This window comes from Balaenoptera borealis (assembly GCF_965194805.1).
Source record: "Balaenoptera borealis genome assembly, chromosome: 10".
In the NCBI taxonomy this organism is placed as follows: domain Eukaryota; kingdom Metazoa; phylum Chordata; class Mammalia; order Artiodactyla; family Balaenopteridae; genus Balaenoptera; species Balaenoptera borealis.
Genome location: NC_138874.1, coordinates 53,597,102 through 53,618,610, shown reverse-complemented (window position 1 = coordinate 53,618,610; position 21,509 = coordinate 53,597,102). Strand labels below are relative to the sequence as shown.

Sequence of the window (21,509 nt, the reverse complement as noted above, 5' to 3'; positions counted from 1 at the left end):
CTATTAATACAAGTAAAAAATTCCATTAAATTATATTAAAGGTTTTTTCCCTAGAATAGCATCATACTGAATATCATATTCCTTTTTTTCAGAGAGTGTTTAATTTGAAATAGTTACATGGTTTATTTTAAGCATGTAATATAGTCTTCGATTATAGTGGGAAACATTCCAAAAGAAGTTAATGATTTTTAGTTCATAATGCCACCAGATAATATTATCAGTTTAGTAACCCCATTAAAAAATTTTCACCTTTCATCATTATTTATCTTCATGTTATATTCTTTGCTTTCAAGGTTCCACAGAAATTACTTACCATCTCTGTATATAACTCAAAGTGAAAATTATGTTTAAATTTTTGGAGTAATTGGTCATAGATACTATTATGTCACTCTGACTTCTAAATTCATTTATTCATAAATCTTTATTCTGCTCTTTTTATAGTTACCAGAGTCTTCCCCACCAAACCTGATTTATCTTTAATCTATTTTTTTTTCTCTTGGAGACAGGTAAATCACTAGGTCATTTTGCAGGGATGTTCAGCCTGGGATATATTTCAGTCATTCACTTGCATTTTCTGTGTGTGATAACTTACACAGTTGCATCCTTCTGTAATAAATTCCTCCAATGGATCAGAAATAATTTTTTTCTCAGCAATTACATTTTTATGATTGCAACTGTAGGCATCTGTACTTTATCACTTTCAAGATCCAAGTTTGGCAATGCAGTGCAGAAAGTCTATTTATGCAGAATTGCGATGAAGAGAATTTACATCTCTATGTTGTATGCTCTCTGAAGGAGATACAAACTGCTAAATCATGCTACAGTCATTACATAAAGGAACTGTCTATAATCTTATTTGTCACAAAATACAATTTGCTATGTGTCAGATTCATGTCGATTGTGAGCTAGAAGGATTAATTTAAAATACTTTAAGATAAGAGCAATAACAAGCTCCTTATAATGTTATCTCCTGTGAGATAGAAGATCTTTTTTGGGGCAAAGGTTCAAATATATTTTCTGATGTAAATATATCCCATGTTTTCAAGTGGTGAATATAGAGTTAGATCAATAGTAATAAACATTATTCCTCTGGTTCCCACCTCTAACTCTTATAGGACCTCCTAGCCTTTTCAAGGTTTCCACTTCGATAGTGTTTCACATCTATTTCTGGGAGTCCCTTAGGGATGGTTTTTATATACTCTATAATACTCATTGGGTCAAGTTGAAGAATATCTGCTCAACTTTTTATCAGTCAGCATAAGCTAGGCTATGCTGTGATAAGACAACTCCCAAATCTCTGAGGCTTAACAAAAGTTCGTTTCCTGCTCAAGCTACATTTTTCCCCCCCATTTCTTAAGGGCTGCCTCCCCTTCATTTTATTTTATTTTTTAGCATCTTTATTGGAGTATAATTGCTTTACAATGGTGTGTTAGTTTCTGCTGTATAGCAAATTAAATCAGCTATATGTATATATATATATCCCCATATCCCCTCCCTCTTGCATCTCCCTCCCACCCTCCCTATCCCACCCCTCTAGGTGGACACAGGGCACCGAGCTGATCTCCCTGTGCGATGCAGCTGCTTCCCACTAGCTATCTGTTTTACAGTTGGTAGTGTATATATGTCAGTGCTACTTTCTCAGTTCGTCCCAGCTTACCCTTCCCCCTCCCTGTGTCCTCAAGTCCATTCTCTACGTCTGCAGCTTTATTCCTATCCTGCCCCTAGGTTTGTCAAAACCATTTTTTTTTTGTTTTTTAGATTCCATATATATGTGTTAGCATACAGTATTTGTTTTTCTCTTTCTGACTTACTTCGCTCTGTATGACAGACTCTAGATCCATCCACCTCACTACAAATAACTCAATTTCATTTCTTTTATGGCTGAGTAATATTCCATTGTATATATGTACCACATCTTTAACCATTCATCTGTCGATGGACACTTAGGTTGCTTCCATGTCCTGGCTATTGTAAATAGTGCTGCAATGAACATTGTGGTACTTGTCTCTTTTTGAATTACGGTTTTCTCAGGGTATATGCCCAGTAGTGGGATTGTCAAGCTACATTTTTAATGTGAGTTGGCTGGGGGTCTCTGCTTTAATACAGGCACTCAGGGACCCAGGCTAATGTAGATTCCATCTCAATATTTATTTCCACTATGGTTACAACAGCGAAAGAGAACATTATGAATCTTGCAAGGGCTCCTAAAATGTCCACCTGGATATGACATATGTCACTTCCACTCACATTGCTTTTGTCAGAGAAAGTTATGTGGTCAGTGGGGATGCTAGATGTGTGATCTTGCCCTGTGCCCAGGAGAATGGGAATATTTGTGAACAGCCCTAAAAACTATTATCTTTGCATTGTCTCCTTTTTAAGGGTTCCTTTTTTGTTAACTCTGCATCTAATGACTAGTCACCTTTCCACCCTGATCACAGCTGACTTTATCAGGATGGGCAACTGTCTTATTGACAGTTATAGGTTGGCAAGAAGCCTGTGAGGCAATCTGTCATGAGAGCTCTGCCTCTGGGGATGTTGGTGAATTGGTCCAATTGCCATCCTCTCTTTGGGGAACTGACTTTGGGGAGAGTTATTCAGTTACCTACCGTTAAACAGTTATATCATGTACAAAGCTGAAAGACACACAGAAAGAATTAGAGACATGGAGGAAAGTTCCTTCGGAGCAGTTTTCAAGTTTAGATCCACAAACTCCTGCTGTTGAGGGACAGTAAGATTACCTAGTTACCATGGTTTTAATGGAGCTTTCCAATTTCCAAACCACAAACTAGTCTCAGAATAATACTCTAGCCTCTGTGGGGCCTCACAGTTTCCAGTTCCCTTGAGCATGGGCTGTGTAGGCCCGATGCTTGTCTTCCTTATGTCATCTGATTCCCTGGCCTCCTATCTCCTCAGTGGCTGAAAGTTCAAAGGAAGTTCTGTTAGTAGCAGGAAGCCAGGGTTCTTATAATTGCCCTCACTTACTTAAGCTAGAATAGAGATTTTCCTTCAAAGCTTCTCTGCTGCTCTTCTCTTCATCTCCAATTTTTGGAGTCTCTGAGGTTTGACTCACCAATGCCCCCAGAGCAGTCTATCCACCATGTTTTTCCATTTTGCCTGGTTGCATCTTGTTGATGTGTGGAAGGTAACTGCCAATAATACCCATTTTAAGACTAGAAATGGACATGCCAAGGTCCCAATGCCTCTAAAGCTTTGAATCCTCAAGGTAGCAGAACTGGGCTCCTTCATAAGAGGGGAGATTACCTCTCTTCCTAACTGTGCTTCACTCTGTCATATGGGTCCCAATGAAGCATGTACCTAGAATCACATAAAGTTCCTTATGAGAACAACGCCTTTCGGCTTTTCCCCTAATCTCCTTCCTCTCCTTGTCCAAGTGTCTGGATGGAAACTGTTAATCCTTACTCCTCTCAGCACCATGTTCTTTTCTCCTTGACTCCTATGCAGAACCTCTCTGCCATACTGCACTCTCAGCATAATTTCTTTCTCCTCTCTTTTAGCCAAGGGAAAAAAAAATAGATGACTTGATGCCCAAAGGGTTCATTTCTACAGAGAGATCTGATCGACTTCCAGGTAGCAGGGAGAGGACCTGCTTTGGCTTCTTAGCCTCCTAGAATATAATTTCCTTTGTTTCTTTCAGAAAATAATTCAAGTTTCATTTGTTTGTGGTTGATTTCTGTCATTTTTATAGGTCATTTTGAATAAGCATGATGCCATTTACTTATATTTCTTTGGTTTTATCTCCAAGCTTCTTTTTTTCATCCTTGCTGTTTTTTCTATCAATAGAATTTATGTCAGAATTAATCTTGAAGCTTCCAAGAAAATCTCAAAGACAAGTCTTCACACATATAGTGTTCTTGTAGATTATAATCAAATATTGGAGTTTTGACTATAATCTTAACAAGTAACCTTGAAAGTTAGTAAAGTAAATGTCTTTTAAATACTTATATGTCCAAGGCTTAATAAGTATAAAGATGTTATTTTTACAGTAGGATGAAGAAATAAACTTAATTCTGCCTCTCTAATGTTTTACAGGTTAAGGTGATTCAGTATAGTTGACTCTAATAAAGTGAATTCTTCAATTTCTGCAATTTCAATTACTGCTAGAAAACTGCTCCCATGGGAAAGTTGTTAAGCTATAGTGTTCCTTGAGAAACAAATAGTTGAGAAAAAGGAAGCCACTTCTTAAATTAAAATAAAGATAAGAAAATCTGGTCGCTATTTGATTAAAATAGCACTAGTCCCATGGGAGTGTGTATGGTGAACATACAAGGGATGCCCCCACCACCAGAACGTGGTAGCTTTGAACTTAGCTGTGGGCAGATGTCAGTCTTGGAACATGCTTCACCTCTTCTCAGCTTGCTTCCTAGGCCTTTTATTCTATCAGACTCTGATTTTTTTTTTACTTACTCCAATGTTGTTGCCCTGTTGTTCTGGGTTCTCTGTTCACCTCTGATCCACTTCACTTCTATGAATACTGTTTTTTTCAACCTTTTCCTCCACAGATTCAGATTGATCCCACAGATATCCACTTCTAGGTTAGCTGTGGAATAAGATCTTTCATTTATTAACTGATTCTGCAGGCAGCTGGTGGTATAGACTGATAAGCCCAGATCCGCTTGCCATTTTAGTGGAAAATGCTAGACTGATGGGAGCAATTGTGGTTCAGCTGGCTGAAAGGATAGAAGAGTCCATATCCCCCCATATGTGGACATTTTCACTGCCTGTGGTTGATTCTACCCTTCACAGAATCCCGTGGTCTATTTTAGAACACTCAGCTTGTCCCAGGAGATACTGCTGCAGCTTGACAACTCCATGACTCTAGACCAGGGGTTGGCAAACTTCTTCTGTGTCCAGGTCCAGATAGTAAATAGTTTCAGCTATGACAGCTGTATGGTTAGGCCATTCAAGATGGCTGTTCTCTTGCTCTCTGTAGATCCCCCTGTTCAACCAGTCCCTGCTTCACTCACGTGACTATCCAATCCTCTTAATTATAGGTCTTAATTAGTCCTTGTTAACTGAGAATCCCACCTGACATCAGTTCCCCCCTATAAATTGTAGCCTCCTTCTCCCCTTAGTAGTGAAGACTGCTGCCATGTCCTGCCCACTGTCTGCTGTAAATGGTGGGGGTGTCGCTCCAGGACTCTGTGTAAGATCCCTCTGACCAATAAACCACTTATGTCTCTGTCACTGTCTATGGGCTCTTTCTTTAGCCTCGAGGCTGGGCAACTACAAGGCTTGCAGGCCTGTGGGGTCAGCACAACAACAGCCATAGGATCTCTGTTGTAACTATTGGGCTGGCCAAAAAGTGCCTTCGGTTTTTAAGTAAAAAGACACATTTTTCACATTCACCGAGAACTTTACTGAACAACATATTCACCTTTTTGTTCCACTACCTTATGCCATTTTTTAGGCAACTTCATAATTCCATCTTCCCAAAACTTATCTTTTTGAGCAAAGAACTGTTCCAGGTGCCTTTTATAGTCTTCCAGGGAATTGAAATTTTTTCCATTAAGAGAATTTTGTAAAGACCGAAATAAATGGAAATCCAAAGGTGCAATGTCTGGTGAATACGGTGGATGAATCAGGACTTCGCAGCCAAGCTGTGACAGTTTTTGTGTGGCCATCAAAGAAACATGCAGTCTTGCGTTATCCTGATGGAAGATTATGTGTTTTCTGTTGACTAATTCCGGACGCTTTTTGTGGAGTGCTACTTTCAGTTGGTCTAATTGGGAGCAGTGCTTGTTGGAATTAATTGTTTGGTTTTCCAGAAGGAGCTCATAATAGAGGACTCCTTTCCAATCCCACCATATATACAACATCACCTTCTTTAGATGAAGACCGACCTTTGGTGTGGTTGGTGGTGGTTCATTTCGCTTGACTCATGATCTCTTCCATTCCACATTATTGTACAGTATCCACTTTTCATCATCCATCACAATTTGTTTTAAAAATGGAATGTTTTCATTACGTTTGTAGAGAATCACATAAGGAAATACGGTCAAGAAGGGTTTTTTTGCTTAACTTATGTGGAACCCAAACATCAAAGCAATGAACATAACCAAGCTGGTGCAAATGATTTTCAACGCTTTTTTTGGATATTTTGATATTTTGATATTTGGCTATCTCCCACGTGGTATAACGTTGATTGTTCTCAATTAATGTCTCGATTTGATCACTGTCAACTGGTCTACCCGACCATGGAGCATCTTCCAGCGAAAAATCTCCATCACAAAACTTCGCAAACCACTTTTGACATGTTTGATCATTCACAGCACCTTCTCCATACACTGCATAAATCTTTTTTTTGCGTTACAGTTGCGTTTTACCTTTCTTGAAATAATAAAGCATAACATGCTGAAAATGTTGCCTTTTTTCTTCTATCTTCAGTATTAAAATGGCTACACAATAATTCACCAATTTTGATAAGTCTTTTTTTAAATTCATGCTGATATGACAGCTGTCACATACAATCTAACAAAATTGTTTTGAATGAAGTTAAAGACAACTAAATGCTACTAGAGCCATCTTATGGAAAAAAACCGAACGAACCTTTTGGCCAACCCAATACTTTGCTGTTGTAGTTTGAAAGAAGCCATAGACAATATATAAACATATGGATGTGGCTGGGTTCCAATAAAACTTTAATTACAGAAACAGGCAAGTGGCAAGATTTGGCTCTTGGTACTTAATTTGCAGATCCCTGCTCCAGACTGACCATTTTCTCTTGGAGATACTCTGTACTTACACTGGTTAAGGAGGGGTAAGAAATGGACATTTTCCCACACGCAGTTGAGAGGCCTTGTGAGATAAATTGTGGTTTATGGCTAAGCCCTGTGAGAGACACAGAAGCCTCATTTGGGGGAAGAGTGCTAACTAGGCAACTCAGAAAATTCCTCTTACTGTTGAGATCCTGTTTGCCCAATGGTTTTTAACCCTGGCTGCACATTAAATTCACCTGGGGGAGCTTTTAAAAATCCCAGTGCCCAAGCTACACAGGAAACCAATTAAATGAGAATCTTTGGGAGTAGGACCAGGCAGTAATTTTAAAAGCTCCCAGATGATTACAATATGAGAACTGCTGTGCTGGCAAGTATATCAGCCAGTGGTGATCATGGTTCTGCCTCTTGGAGCAAGGCTTGCCCCAGAATGGTGCCCCTTCTTTGTCTTTTTAATGGGGTTTGGTGGTGTCCATCTTGAATAAATTTACAAGGAATTCCCCAGGGGGTGGTGGGTAACCTCCTTCATCAGCTCTGTTTGTAATATGCTCAGTTGGTTCTTCTGGGTCCGAGCAGGGCTGTTAGTAGCAGCTCTAGGAAAACTACTGCAGCTGAGAGGTCTTGGAGCTACTTCTGCAGCTGTCTTTTATCCAGCAACCTACCACTAGATAGCATTATGGATCCACGTATGAATTAGTTTATGGGGGACACTAGGATTTTGAGTACCCATGGCATGCTTTGTTTTGGTGGTCTCAGCTTGAGGTGGAGGAAGTGGAAATGAGGAAGGAGATTCATAATGCACAAGTCTGAAATTACTATGTGGTGTTACATCACATGAAGAAGTTTACACTTACAATTACCTGTACCAGTGCTTCTCAACCTTAGCTGCAAAAGGGCATCACTTGAGGAAGTTATAAACATCCTGATACCCCCTAGGCTACAGCTAAGGCCAATCAAATCAGAATCTCTGGAGTAGGACACCATTAACAGTATTTTTGAAAGCCTCCCAGGTGATTCTATTGACAGTAAGTAGAGTAGGACCTTGCTGCCACCAAAGTTTTGTCCATGGACTGCCACCATCAGGCTCCTGTGGGAACTCCTAAAAATGCAGAACCCTGCCCCAGATCCATTGAATCAAACTCTATGGTGTAATAAGATCCCAGGTGATTTGTATCACTTTAAAGTTTGAGAAGCTGGTGTAGGAGACTGTAAATCTCAACTTTTAAACTGCAACCTTGGGTAGCCAGAGTGGAAAACCACTGCCCTATATCTCTAGCTACGTGCTGAGTGGTGCTTAAGTGGTGAAGTCACCAGGAGTTTCCAAACTGATACTCATATCATTGCTCTGCAACTGAGTCCTTGAAGGGGATTCTCAAGAGTGATTGTCTTGTGTGACCAGTGCATTTCTTCTGAAGAAGATCTGCCTCTCCCATACTTCGACTTAGGTCTAGCCACCCCGACTCCCTTCCCTCTCCAAGCCTGTGGCTAGTCTCATGCCAGGTGATTCTGTTCCACCCATAAATGGCTTTGGGACACTAGGAAGCATGGCCTGAGAAATGAGATTTTTCAAGGGCTAGTGCTTCTCCTTTAGGGCGTTTGGAACCAGGACACAGTTTGTTATAATCTAGGCATAATTTTTTATCTCTGGGAAAGCTGCTTAACTTGGTTATAGCTGAGTTTGGATATACCGTTGACCCTTGAACAATGTGGGGGTTAGGGGCACAGACTCTCTGCAGAATTAAAAATCTGCACATAACTTACAGTTGGTTCTCTGCATCCATGGTTCCTCAGTATCCACAGTTCCTCAGCTGCAGATTCAACCAGCCTCGGATGGTGTAGTACTGTAGTATTTACTATTTAAACAAATCCATGTATAAGTTGATTGCAGTTCAAACCCATGTTGTTTAAGGGTCAACTGTGTATACATATATATTGTGTATATATATATATATATATATATATATATATATATATATATATATATATATATATATATATGCATATATATATTATTATAGTACTGAGTGTTCTGCAAGTTAAGGCTTAACAAATGTGGTTAGTGATTTTCATATGAGTGTTTTCTTTTAGGAAACAATTTGCATTCTCAACCCTGATTTGCAAGATACTGCATTTCTTTCTTTCTTTTTTTTTTAACATTTTAATTGGAGTATAATTGCTTTACAATGGTGTGTTAGTTTCTGCTTTATAACAAAGTGAATCAGTTATACATACACATATGTCCCCATATCTCTTCCCTCTTGCGTCTCCCTCCCTCCCACCCTCCCTATCCCACCCCTCTAGGTGGTCACAAAGCACCGAGCTGATCTCCCTGTGCTATATGGCTGCTTCCCACTACTATCTATTTTATGTTTGGTAGTGTATATATGTCCATGCCACTCTCTCACTTTGTCACAGCTTACCCTTCCCCCTCCCCATATCCTCAAGTCCATTCTCTAGTAGGTCTGTGTCTTTATTCCCATCTTCCCCTAGGTTCTTCATGACCATTTTTTTTTCTTAGATTCCATATATGTGTTAGCATACGGTATTTGTTTTCTCCTTCTGACTTACTTCACTCTGTATGACAGACTCTAGGTCCATCCACCTCACTACAAATCACTCAATTTTGTTACTTTTTATGGTGAGTAATATTCCATTGTATATATATACCACATCTTCTTTATCCATTCATCTGTCAATGGACACTTAAGTTGCTTCCATGTCCTGGCTATTGTGAATAGAGCTGCAATGAACATTTTGGTACATGATTCTTTTTGAATTATGGTTTTCTCAGGGTATATGCCCAGTAGTGGGATTGCTGGGTCGTATGGTAGTTCTATTTTTAGTTTTTTAAGGAACCTCCATACTGTTCTCCATAGTGACTGTATCAATTTACATTCCCACCAACAGTGCAAGAGGGTTCCCTTTTCTCCACACCCTCTCCAGCATTTATTGTTTGTAGATTTTTTGATGATGGCCATTCTGACCGGTGTGAGATGATATCTCATTGTAGTTTTGATTTGTCTTTCTCTAATGATTAATGATGTTGAGCATTCTTTCACGTGTTTGTTGGCAATCTGTATATCTTCTCTGGAGAAATCTCTAGGTCTTCTGCCCATTTTTGGATTGCGTTCTTTGTTTTTTGATATTGAGCTGCATGAGCTGCTTATAAATTTTGGAGATTAATCCTTTGTCAGTTGCTTCATTTGCAAATATTTTCTCCCATTCTGAGGGTTGTCTTTTCGTCTTGTTTATGCTTTCCTTTGCTGTGCAAAATCTTTTCAGTTTCATTAGGTCCCATTTGTTTATTTTTGTTTTTATTTCCATTTCTCTAGGAGGTGGGTCAAAAAGGATCTTGCTGTGATTGATGTCAAAGAGTGTTCTGCCTATGTTTTCCTCTAAGAGTTTGATAGTGTCTGGCCTTAAATTTAGGTCTTTAATCCATTTTGAGTTTATTTTTGTGTATGGTGTTAGGGAATGTTCTAATTTCATACTTTTCCATGTAGCTGTCCAGTTTTCCCAGCAACACTTATTGAAGAGGCTGCCTTTTCTCCACTGTATATTCTTGCCTCCTTTGTCAAAGATAAGGTGACCATATGTGCATGGGTTTATCTCTGGGCTTTCTATCCTGTTCCATTGATCTAATTTCTGTTTTTGTGCCAGTACCATACTGTCTTGATTACTGTGGCTTTGTAATATAGTCTGAAGTCAGGGAGCCTGATTCCTCCAGCTTCATTTTTCGTTCTCAAGATTGCTTTGGCTATTCGGGGTCTTTTGTGTTTCCATACAAATTGTGAAATTTTTTGTTCTAGTTCTGTGAAAAATGCCCTTGGTAGTTTGATAGGGATTGCATTGAATCTGTAGATTGCTTTGGGTAGTAGAGTCATTTTCACAATGTTGATTCTTCCAATCCAAGAACATGGTATATCTCTCCATGTATTTGTGTCATCTTTAATTTCTTTCATCAGTGTCTTATACTTTTCTGCATACAGGTCATTTGTCTCCTTAGGTAGATTTATTCCTAGATATTTTATTATTTTTGTTGCAGTGGTAAATGGGAGTGTTTTCTTAATTTCACTTTCAGATTTTTCATCATTAGTGTATAGGAATGCTAGAGATTTCTGTGCATTAATTTTGTATCCTGCAACTTTACCAAATTCATTGATTAGCTCTAGTAGTTTTCTGGTAGCATCTTTAGGATTCTCTATGTATAGTATCATGTCATCTGCAAACAGTGACAGTTTTACTTCTTCTTTTCCGATTTGGATTCCTTTTATTTCTTTGTCTTCTCTGATTGCTGTGGCTAACACTTCCAAAACTATGTTGAATAATAGTGGTGAGAGTGGGCAACCTTGTCTTGTTCCTGATCTTAGTGGAAATGTTTTCAGTTTTTCACCATTGAGGACAATATTTGCTGTGGGTTTGTCATATATGGCCTTTATTATGTTGAGGAAAGTTCCCTCTATGCGTACCTTCTGGAGGGTTTTATCATAAATGGGTGTTGAATTTTGTTGAAAGCTTTCTCTGCATCTATTGAGATGATCATATGGTTTGTATTCTTCAATTTGTTAATATGATGTATCACATTGATTGATTTTGTGTATATTGAGGAATCCTTGCATTCCTTGGATAAACCCCCCTTGATCATGATGTATGATCCTTTTAATGTGCTGTTGGATTCTGTTTGCTAGTATTTTGTTGAGGATTTTTGCATCTATGTTCATCAGTGATATTGTCCTATAGTTTTCTTTCTTTGTGACATCTTTGTCTGGTTTTGGTATCAGGGTGATGGTGGTCTCATAGAATGAGTTTGGGAGTGATCCTCCCTCCCTGCTATATTTTGGAAGAGTTTGAGAAGGATAGGTGTTAGCTCTTCTCTCAATGTTTGATAGAATTCGCCTGTGAAGCCATCTGGTCCTGGGCTTTTGTTTGTTGGAAGATTTTTAATCACAGTTTCAATTTCAGTGCTTGTGGTTGGTGTGTTTATATTTTCTGTTTCTTCCTGGTTCAGTCTTGGAAGGTTGTGGTTTTCTAAGAATTTGTCCATTTCTTCCAAGTTGTCCATTTTATTGGCATATAGTTGCTTGTAGTAATCTCTCATGATCCTTTGTATTTCTTCAAGGTCAGTCGTTACTTCTCCTTTTTCATTTTTAATTCTACTGATTTGAGTCTTCTCCCTTTTTTTCTTGATGAGTCCAGCTAATGGTTTATCAATTTTTTTTATCTTCTCAAAGAACCAGCTTTTAGTTCTATTGATCTTTGCTATTGTTGTCTTCATTTCTTTTTCATTTATTTCTGATCTGATCTTTATGATTTCTTTCCATCTGTTAACTTTCGGGTTTTTTGTTCTTCTTTCTCCAATTGCTGTAGGTGTAAGGTTAGGTTGTTTTTTTGAGGTGTTCTGGTGTCTTGAGGTAGGATTGTATTGCTATAAACTTCCCTCTTAGAACTGCTTTTGCTGCGTCCCATAGGTTTTGGGTTGTCATGTTTTCATTGTCATTTGCTTCTAGGTACTTTTTGATTTCCTCTTTGATTTCTTCAGTGATCTCTTGGTTATTTAGTAGTGTATTGTTTAGCCTCCATGTGTTTGTATTTTTTACAGATTTTTTCCTGTAATTGATATCTAGTCTCATAACATTGTAGTCGGAAAAGATACTTGATATGATTTCAATTTTCTTAAATTTACCAAGGCTTGATTTGTGACCCAAGATATGATCTACCCTGGAGAATGTTCCATGAGCACTTGAGAAGAAAGTGTATTCTGTTGTTTTTGGATGGATTATCCTATAAATATCAATTAAGTCCATCTTGTTTAATGTATCATTTAAAGCTTGTGTTTCCTTATTTATTTTCATTTGGATGATCTGTCCATTGGTGAAAGTGAGGTGTTAAAGTCCCCTACTATGATTTTGTTGCTGTCGATTTCCCCTTTTATGGCTGTTAGCATTTGCCTTATGTATTGAGGTGCTCCTATGTTGGGTGCATAAATATTTACAATTGTTATATCTTCTTCTTGGATTGACCCCTTGATCATTATGTAGTGTCCTTGTCTCTTGTAATAGTCTTTATTTTAAAGTCTATTTTGTCTGATATGAGAATTGCTACTCCAGCTTTCTTTTGATTTCCATTTGCATGGAATATCTTTTTCCATCCCCTCACTTTCAGTCTGTATGTGTCCCTAAGTCTGAAGTGGGTCTCTTGTAGACAGCATATATACGGGTCTTGTTTTTGTATCCATTCAGCCAGTCTATGTCTTTTGGTTGGAGCATTTAATCCATTTACATTTAAGGTAATTATTGATATGTATGTTCCTATTACCATTTTCTTAATTGTTTTGGGTTTGTTATTGTAGGTCTTTTCCTTCTCTTGTGTTTCCTGCCTAGAGAAGTTCCTTTAGCATTTGTTGTAAAGCTGGTTTGGTGGTGCTGAATTCTCGTAGCTTTTGCTTGTCTGTAAAGGTTTTAATTTCTCCATCAAATCTGAATGAGATCCTTGCTGGGTAGAGTAATCTTGGTTGTAGGTTTTTCTCCTTCATCACTCTAAATATGTCCTGCTACTCCCTTCTGGCTTGCAGAGTTTCTGCTGAAAGATCAGCTGTTAACCATATGGGGATTCCCTTGTATGTAATTTGTTGCTTTTCCTTTGCTGCTTTTAGTATTTTTTCTTTGTATGTAATTTTTAATAGTTTGATTAGTATGTGTCTTAGCGTGTTTCTCCTTGGATTTATCCTGTATGGGACTCTCTGTGCTTCCTAGACTTGATTGACTGTTTCCTTTCCCATATTAGGGAAGTTTTCAACTATAATCTCTTCAAATATTTTCCCAGTCCCCTTTTTTTTCCTGTTCTTCTTCTGGGACCCCTATAATTCGAATGTTGGTGCGTTTAATGTTGTTCCATAGGTCTCTGAGACTGTCCTCAATTCTTTTCTTTCTTTTCTCTTTATTCTTCTCTGTGGTAGTTATTTCCATTATTGTATCTTCCAGGTCACTTATCTGTTCTGCCTCAGTTATTCTGCTATTGATTCCTTCTACAGAATTTTTAGTTTCATTTATTGTGTTGTTCATCATTGTTTGTTTGCTCTTTAGTTCTTTTTGGTCCTTGTTAAACGTTTCTTGTATTTTCTCCATTTGATTTCCTAGATTTTGTATCCTGTTTACTATCGTTACTCTGAATTCTTTTTTAGGTAGACTGCGTATTTCCTCTTCAATTGTTTGGTCTGGTGGGTTTTTACCTTGCTCCTTCATCTACTGTGTATTTCTATGTCTTCTCATTTTGTTTAACTTACTGTGTTTGGGGTCTCCTTTTTGCAGGCTGCATGTTTGTAGTTCCCGTTGTTTTTGGTGCCTGCCCCCAGTGGGTAAGGTTTGTTCAGTGAGTTGTGTATGCTTCCTGGTGGAGGGGAGTGGTTCTTGTGTTCTGGTGGATGAAGCTGGATCTTGTCTTTCTGGTGGGCAGCACCACGTCCAGTGTCGTGTTTTGGGGTGTCTGTGACCTTATCATGATTTTAGGCAGCCTCTCTGCTAATGGGTGGGGTTGTGTTCCTTTGTTGCTAGTTGTTTCGCATAGGGTGTCCAGCACTGTAGCTTGCTGGTCGTTTAGTGGAGCTGGGTCTTAGCGTTGAGATGGAGATCTCTGGGAGAGCTTTCGCTGTTTGATATTATGTGGGGCCGGGAGGTCTCTGCTGGACCAATGTCCTTAACTTGGCTCTCCCACCTCAGAGGCTCAGGCCTGACACCAGGCTGGAGCACTAAGACCCTGTCAACCACATGGCTCAGAAGAAAAGGGAGAAAAAAAAGAAAGAAAGAAAAAAATAATAATATAAAGCAAAGTTATTAAAATAAAAAAAATTATTAAAAATAAAAAAATTAAAGTCATAAAAAAAAGAAAGAAAGAAAGAAGAGAGCAACCAAACCGATGAACAAATCCACCAATGATAACAAGTGCTAAAAAGTATACAAAAAAAACCCCCCAAAAAACAAAAAATGGACAGAACCCAGGACAAATGGTAAAAGCAAAGCTATACAGACAAAATCACAGAAAGAAGCATACACATAGACACTCACAAAAAGAGAAAAAGGAAAAAAAAATTTATATTAAAAAAAAAGGAAGAGGGCAACCAAATCAATAAACAAATTTACCAATGATAATAAGCTCTAAATACTAAACTAAGATAAACATAAAACCAAAAACAAATTAGATGCAGAAAGCAAACCCCAAGTCTACAGTTGCTCCCAAAGTCCACCACCTCAATTTTGGGATGATTCCTTGTCTATTCAGGTATTCCACAGATGCAAGCTACATCAAATTGATTGTGGAGATTTAATCCGCTGCTTCTGAGGCTGGTGGGAGAAATTTCCCTTTCTCTTCTTTGTTCGCACAGCTCCTGTGGTTCAGCTTTGGATTTAGCCCTGCCTCTGCATGTAGGGTGCCTGAGGGCATCTGTTCCCTGCCTTTTGGGAAGTCTGAGGTCTTCTGCCAGTGTTCAGTAGGTGTTCTGTAGGAGTTGTTCCACATGTGGTTGTATTTGTGGGGAGGAAGGTGATCTCCACGTCTTATTCCTCCGCCATCTTGAAGGTCCCTCAGCAACAAAGCTTTTAAAGAGACAATATAAAGAACCTGGAGAGGAGGATGAGAGAGAGGGAGTAGCCCAGATGACCTCTGGGTTTCTGCCTTAGGCTAGAGGTGTCAGTGCCTGAGGTAAGAAACAGATGGAAGAAAGGCAGGTTTGTGGAAGAAGGTTTCCACTTTGGGTATACTGTGTGAAGTGTCTATTGCCTATTCAATTGAATATTAACTCTTTCCTTGACTTTCAAGACTTTTTGTATTTAAGCTACCACCTACTTCCTAGCCTTATTTGTGACCCAATTTCCATTTTTACCCCGTAGTCTGCCAAACTTGACTATCTGCTACTCTCAGACAAAAATAATTTCCATCTCTTCCCCTTTGTACATGGTCCCCTTCACCTGGCTTGCCTTCCCCTCTATCTCTCATGCCAGAAAACCATCTGTCTTTAAAGGCTCTTTATGGAAGCGCTACTTAATCCTTGTGAATGTTTATCATCTCTTCAGCACTTTCTCTTTACTTATAAGTTTAAGCAGTTATTCTGCCTTTTATATTGCAGCTAGTTGTGTACCCTTCATATCACCATACTGAAGCTTCCTTATCTTTATTTTCTAAATGGCTAGGGTATTGTTTTGAACATAATATGTGCTCAATAAATGTTTATTGGCTTAAAAGGAAATAAAAGAAGATTGTATTTGGTTTTGGGGGAGTGCTGAATGTTAATTGAAGGATAAGTATTTTCTGGGTTCTCAACACCTCAGTCTTTCCCAGTACTTTTGTTAACACAGTGAAAATAGCTTTTGTAGGAAATAAGGAACAGTTGAGATTATCAATGACTTGAAGAAGGGTCTTTCGGACAACTTAATTTTCAGTATGTTTGGAGCAACTAGGGAAGCGCATTTGAATTAGGAAAGATTAGAAAACTCTTTTATTTTTTGCTACTCTAAATTTCAATATATAAATATTACATACCATTAAAATACACCTGGTTTTATGGAATTATACATGTGCAGAATGAATAAAGTAGGGAATTTCTTCTTTTTATATTACTCAAAGTCTCTAATTTAGGACTACTTCAGTGGGGAGCTCATTCTGTATCTATGATGAAGCCTAATACAGATTTATAGACTGAAGAAAAGTGAATAAACCCAAGTTCTTTAAGAGTTGCACACCTGGGCTTCCCTGGTGGTGCAGTGGTTGAGAGTCTGCCTGCCAATGCAGGGGACACGGGTTTGAGCCCTGGCCTGGGAGGATCCCACGTGCCGCGGAGCGGCTGGGCCCGTGAGCCACAATTACTGAGCCTGCGCGTCTGGAGCCTGTGCTCTGCAACAGGAGAGGCCGCGATAGTGAGAGGCCCGCGCACCGCGATGAAGAGTGGCCCCCGCTTGCTGCAACTGGAGAAAGCCCTCGCACAGAAATGAAGACCCAACACAGCCATAAATAAATAAATAAAACAAATACTTAAAAAAAAAAAAAAGTAAAGTCCATTAATTAAAAAAAAAAAAAAAAAAAGAGATGCACACCTGAAGTCAAAGACTATCCATATTAGAGGGACCCCCTAAGGTCTGATAAAGAGGGAAAGGGATCAGTTGTGCACAGTGATAAAAGAAAGGCTAGCAAGATGTGGGCTTGGAGCCTACATTAGAATAATCTTTGCTGTAAATTCCAACTAAAGTTTTTGTGTTCCTTGTAAAAATATAACTGATTTTGTATTGAAAAAATAAATATGAATTACTTTACAAAATAAATTCAGGGCTAATGTTACTGTTTGCTGGTAGTCCTTGAAGAGATGGGAGACTTTTTCAAATAACATATGCACCCTCCAACCCTTGGTGAGAATCATCTACTTTCAGGAGTCACAGTCACCTATGGGAGTTGGTTAGATCCCCATAGGTGATTTGGGGTAAAAAAAAGTTTTAGCTTTCTTTTTTTTCCCTACAGGCTTACCAAGCCATATTTACTTTCTGAAATAAAATGAATCATTGAAAGCATCATGACTTTAGTTTAATCAATATTAAATAACTATTGTTTGTTGGGGTATTTAAAAAGAAAGGTTAAACTTGAACAAGTTGCAATTGCATTTTTTTTTTTTGATGGAAGCACAATGTTCTTATACAATGTTCTTTTCACATTTCTTACTTCTCTGGCATTTATTATAAGGAACGAAGCATTTCTGGAATGCTCATTTTAATTTCAAAGCTCAGGCTATTCTATGGAAAACATTTGGCGCTTGGAGGATCTAAACAATAAGAGAGGAATGTTCAGTGGGAAGTGTCATGAATTGTGGCACTTAAAATAAATTCTGAAGGAACATTTTAGACAATGATACTTATTGTTCGTTTTAGACAAATGTTTTAAACAAGGTGCTATAATTTATCTTAATCTGGGCAAGTATCTTTTAACTTTTGATATATAAATTAGATTGATAATAGTGAGATATTTGTCTTTTGGAATATGTGAAAACCCATGTAATAAATCAGACTTATTATCATCTTTACATAATGCATGATAAAGACACATGGCCCTACTTGACTGCTTGTAAAGCACATAGAATGTGCTTTGTTAATTGACTTCATCACATTTAGCACAGGGGACCCTAAGAGCAAGATATGGGTAGACCCAGAGAGAACATCTTTGACAAGGATTCCATGGGGAATGGACTAGAAAACACCCATTAAATGGCATCCAATATTTGTGTCATGTTATGCATCTTAAAAAACACTTTATATTATTTAAACTTCATATACTCTTATAGGATAATATGGTTATTCTCATTTTCCAAGAAAGGAAATAAAGGCTTGCTACAAGGAACTCCAGTCTGGGTTGTGAATATGGGAATAAAGCAAATTAGAATAAAGAAGAGGGTCTTTTGGACAGGGGAAGGCAATAGCAGAGCAGACAAAAACAATTTTCATCCACATATTTCCCCCATAGCTTGTAAGTTCTTTCTCAGTTCCTGGCTAAGAACTGGGTCCAGATAACCAAATAAACAAATACTTAATGCTCCATTAATAATAAACAAGCAAAATCTCCAGGAACTGCAGAGCAGGAAGGATTATGTATAGTCTGTTGTCAAAGATGTGGTGCATATTTGTTAAAAGCCTCGGCTATTTGATGACATGCACCAGCCTAGCTTTCAATAAGAGTTTCAGGTCTTCTATTTTAAATACTGGATAAAAGTTTTGTTTTTTCTTTCTTCCTCTGCAATGGGGATCTTCCAGGTTTGCTTATGAAAATGTTAACCAAATTTTTTTATTGGAATTCAAGGTTTAATTAAGAAATGGATATTTTTCACAATGTAATTTTGTGTAAGGTTTTGTTTCCAAATATAAGTGCTTAATTTCTATCTCCAAACAATGCTCTTATCATGAGTTTATTCTTTTTTTAAAAAAAATAAAATTTTATTTATTTATTTATTTTTGGCTGTGTTGGGTCTTCATTGCTGTGAGTGGGCTTTCTCTAGTCATGGCAAGTGGGGGCTACTCTTCCTTGCGGTGCGCGGGATTCTCATTGTGGTGGCTTCTCTTGTTGCGGAGCACGGGCTTCACCCGTGCGGGCTTCAGTAGTTGTGGCACGCAGAGTCAGTAGTTTTGGCCCGTGGACTCTAGAGCGCAGGCTCAGTAGTTGTGGTGCACAGGCTTAGGTGCTCCGTGGGACGTGGGATCTTCCCAGACCAGGGCTTGAACCCATGTCCCCTGCATTGGCAGGCAGATTCTTAATGACTGTACCACCAGGGAAGTCGCATGAGTTTATTCTTATTTTAAACAAATTTACAAAAGTAATACATGCTCATTATTAACATATTCAGGCAATTCAAAATATAGACATTAAAACGTCCCTCTGTTCAACTACCCCATTCATTAAGCCATTAATATAAGAAATATTTATTGAACAACTACTTTGTGATTGTTCTGAGTGAGGGAGAACAAACCATATTTCCTGTTTTCATGGAGTTTACATTTTAGTATTAGAAGGATGCAATAAACATATATGAACAAATAAAAAATATCAGGCTCTATAAATGTTCTGAAGAATTATAACGTGTAGTGAGGGGACAGAGTGGGAGAGGGTGGGGATTGGGGTGGTCAGGGAAGGCCTCTTGATAGGGCACTTAGAGGAGGACCTGATTGCTTGAGAGGCCAACTGAGTTGGGGGGAGTGTGGGAGACAGGTAAAAGAGTTTATAGAGGGCCAGAATGTAGATCATAGTAAGGATTTGGGTTTTGTCTTTCTGAAGTAACCACTGTTCTACATGTTTCAGAGTGGTTCTGCACCCCCTGCCCCAACATTTGTAATCTCTATTCTTAACCTACATATATTAATACTTATTGACTTAATTATAATTATTTTTGCCTCCCTCTTAATATAGATTGCTGGCTACAAAGTGATATAAATAATCATTTGCTATATGTATATCAAATAATATATATGTGTATATTGAGTATTGTGTATTTTGCATTGGTCCAATAGTAAAACTTGATGAGATTCAATCTCTATCCCTCCTTCCTTCCTCCCCTCCTCACTCCCCCCATCCCTCCCTTCCTTCCTGTCTTTAGTTAGGAACTCTGTGGTAGCTGGTAATACTGCTCTTGGTGCCTTGACCTGACTTTTGGGAATGTACCAGTAGTGTTGCGAGTGAATCATGTTATTAAGAAATACTTCCTTTTGTTCTGGGCTATGATATCCCAGGGCTGTGTTCCTCTCACAATTTGTCTAATGAGTGACTTGTATTTTTCCAATTTTAGGTTACTACACTTGTAAATTGTCCCCAGAATCCTTCCAACAGGAAAAAAGGACGTTCAAAAAGAGCCAGAGTCCTTCTAGCTTCTGTGGAGGAAGCAACTTGGAATTTATTAGACAAGGGAGAGAAGATTGCTCAAGAAGCCACAGTTTTAAAGGAAGAGCTTATTGGGGCCCTTGAGGAAGTTCGCAAAGAAAGTGAGTACTCTGGTCCTGCTCAGGAGCAAACTGCTCCTGATGTTAGTTACCGAATTAGATTTGAGTGTTGTGTTTTAGTTGACTTGAGTTTAGTTAGTCTTTTGTAGAGCTCTGAGGAGCTAGCTGTTGGAGGCAGGGTGGCTCATTAGGCAGCTCCAAGACTCAGACCCCCCTCCTGGTCCTTCCTTTAGTTGTTCAGTTCTCCTCATGCCATAGTTTATCCATAATAAACAAAGAGAAATGTACAATTTTTGTCATAAAATGAGAAGTGACTAATGAAGCTGAAGACATATTTTCCCATACATAAACAAATTATGAAGTTCCTTGTAAACAGTTAGAGATGGAAGTTTCAGACCTGGCCACCTCAGAGGTACATTTTTTATTTTTCATTATTCTGGAGGTTTAGATTTCCTAAACATAAAAATTGTTTTGCATAAACTATGTATAACTCATGTTGCTGCTATGTTAGCATTAAATAATGAGGGGAAACGCAGTGGGGAGGGATAAATCAGGAGCTTGGGATGAACATACACACACTACTATGTATAAGATAGATAACCAACAAAGACCTGCTATATAGCATAGGGAACTTTACTCAATATTCTGTGATAACCTATATAAGAAAGGAATCTAAAAAAGAATGAATATATGCATATGTATAACTGAATCACTTTGCTGTTCACCTGAAACTAACACAACATTGTAAATCAACTACACTCCAAAAAAAAAAAAAAAACCACACACACAAAAATATTACATAATAAAAGTGTATATTTCACCTTTTGATATCTTGAACAGTTTTATTATAATGAATGTCTCATTTGCAGGCTATTTTATAAAGAACTGCACAATATTCTTTAGTTAATGGAATTATTTTATACATCAGCTTGCTGCTAGGAACTATTTTGAGAGGATAAGGAAGCAAATTTTCCTGTTCAGCTTTGTAAAAGAGACTAGGGGTGTTCAAATATTTTCCTCTCCCCATCCCAAACATAACTTTAAGAAAATCAGGAAATTTTTGCTAATTAAATAATTAAAATGAATATACTAGCCACAATAAAGTTTAAGTCAAATACAGGGGAGTTTTTTGCTTTAGTTATATATGATTTATATATGAAAGGGATTCTTTGGACAATATATAGAAAACATAATGCCTAAGATAATTTGAAATAAATTCATCATTTCTCCTTGCTCCCTACCACCTCAGACCTACTCTTTCTCCTATCTTCTCTGCTCTGGTACCATCATCCACTTAGTTACCAAGTCAGTTAGACTCTTC

The 21,509-nt window shown here is 38.1% G+C and overlaps 1 protein-coding gene across 5 annotated transcripts in view; it reads left to right on the top strand.

Annotated features, from left to right (window-relative positions):
• Window positions 1-21,509, top strand: part of CTNNA3 (catenin alpha 3) — a 1,737,547-nt gene that overhangs the window by 108,470 nt on the left and 1,607,568 nt on the right. For all 5 annotated transcript variants that reach the window (XM_082408616.1, XM_082408615.1, XM_082408617.1 and 2 more), the window contains one exon: window positions 20,038-20,230. In XM_082408616.1, the coding sequence (XP_082264742.1) occupies window positions 20,038-20,230 (193 nt within the window). The remainder of the gene's footprint in view (window positions 1-20,037; window positions 20,231-21,509) is intronic.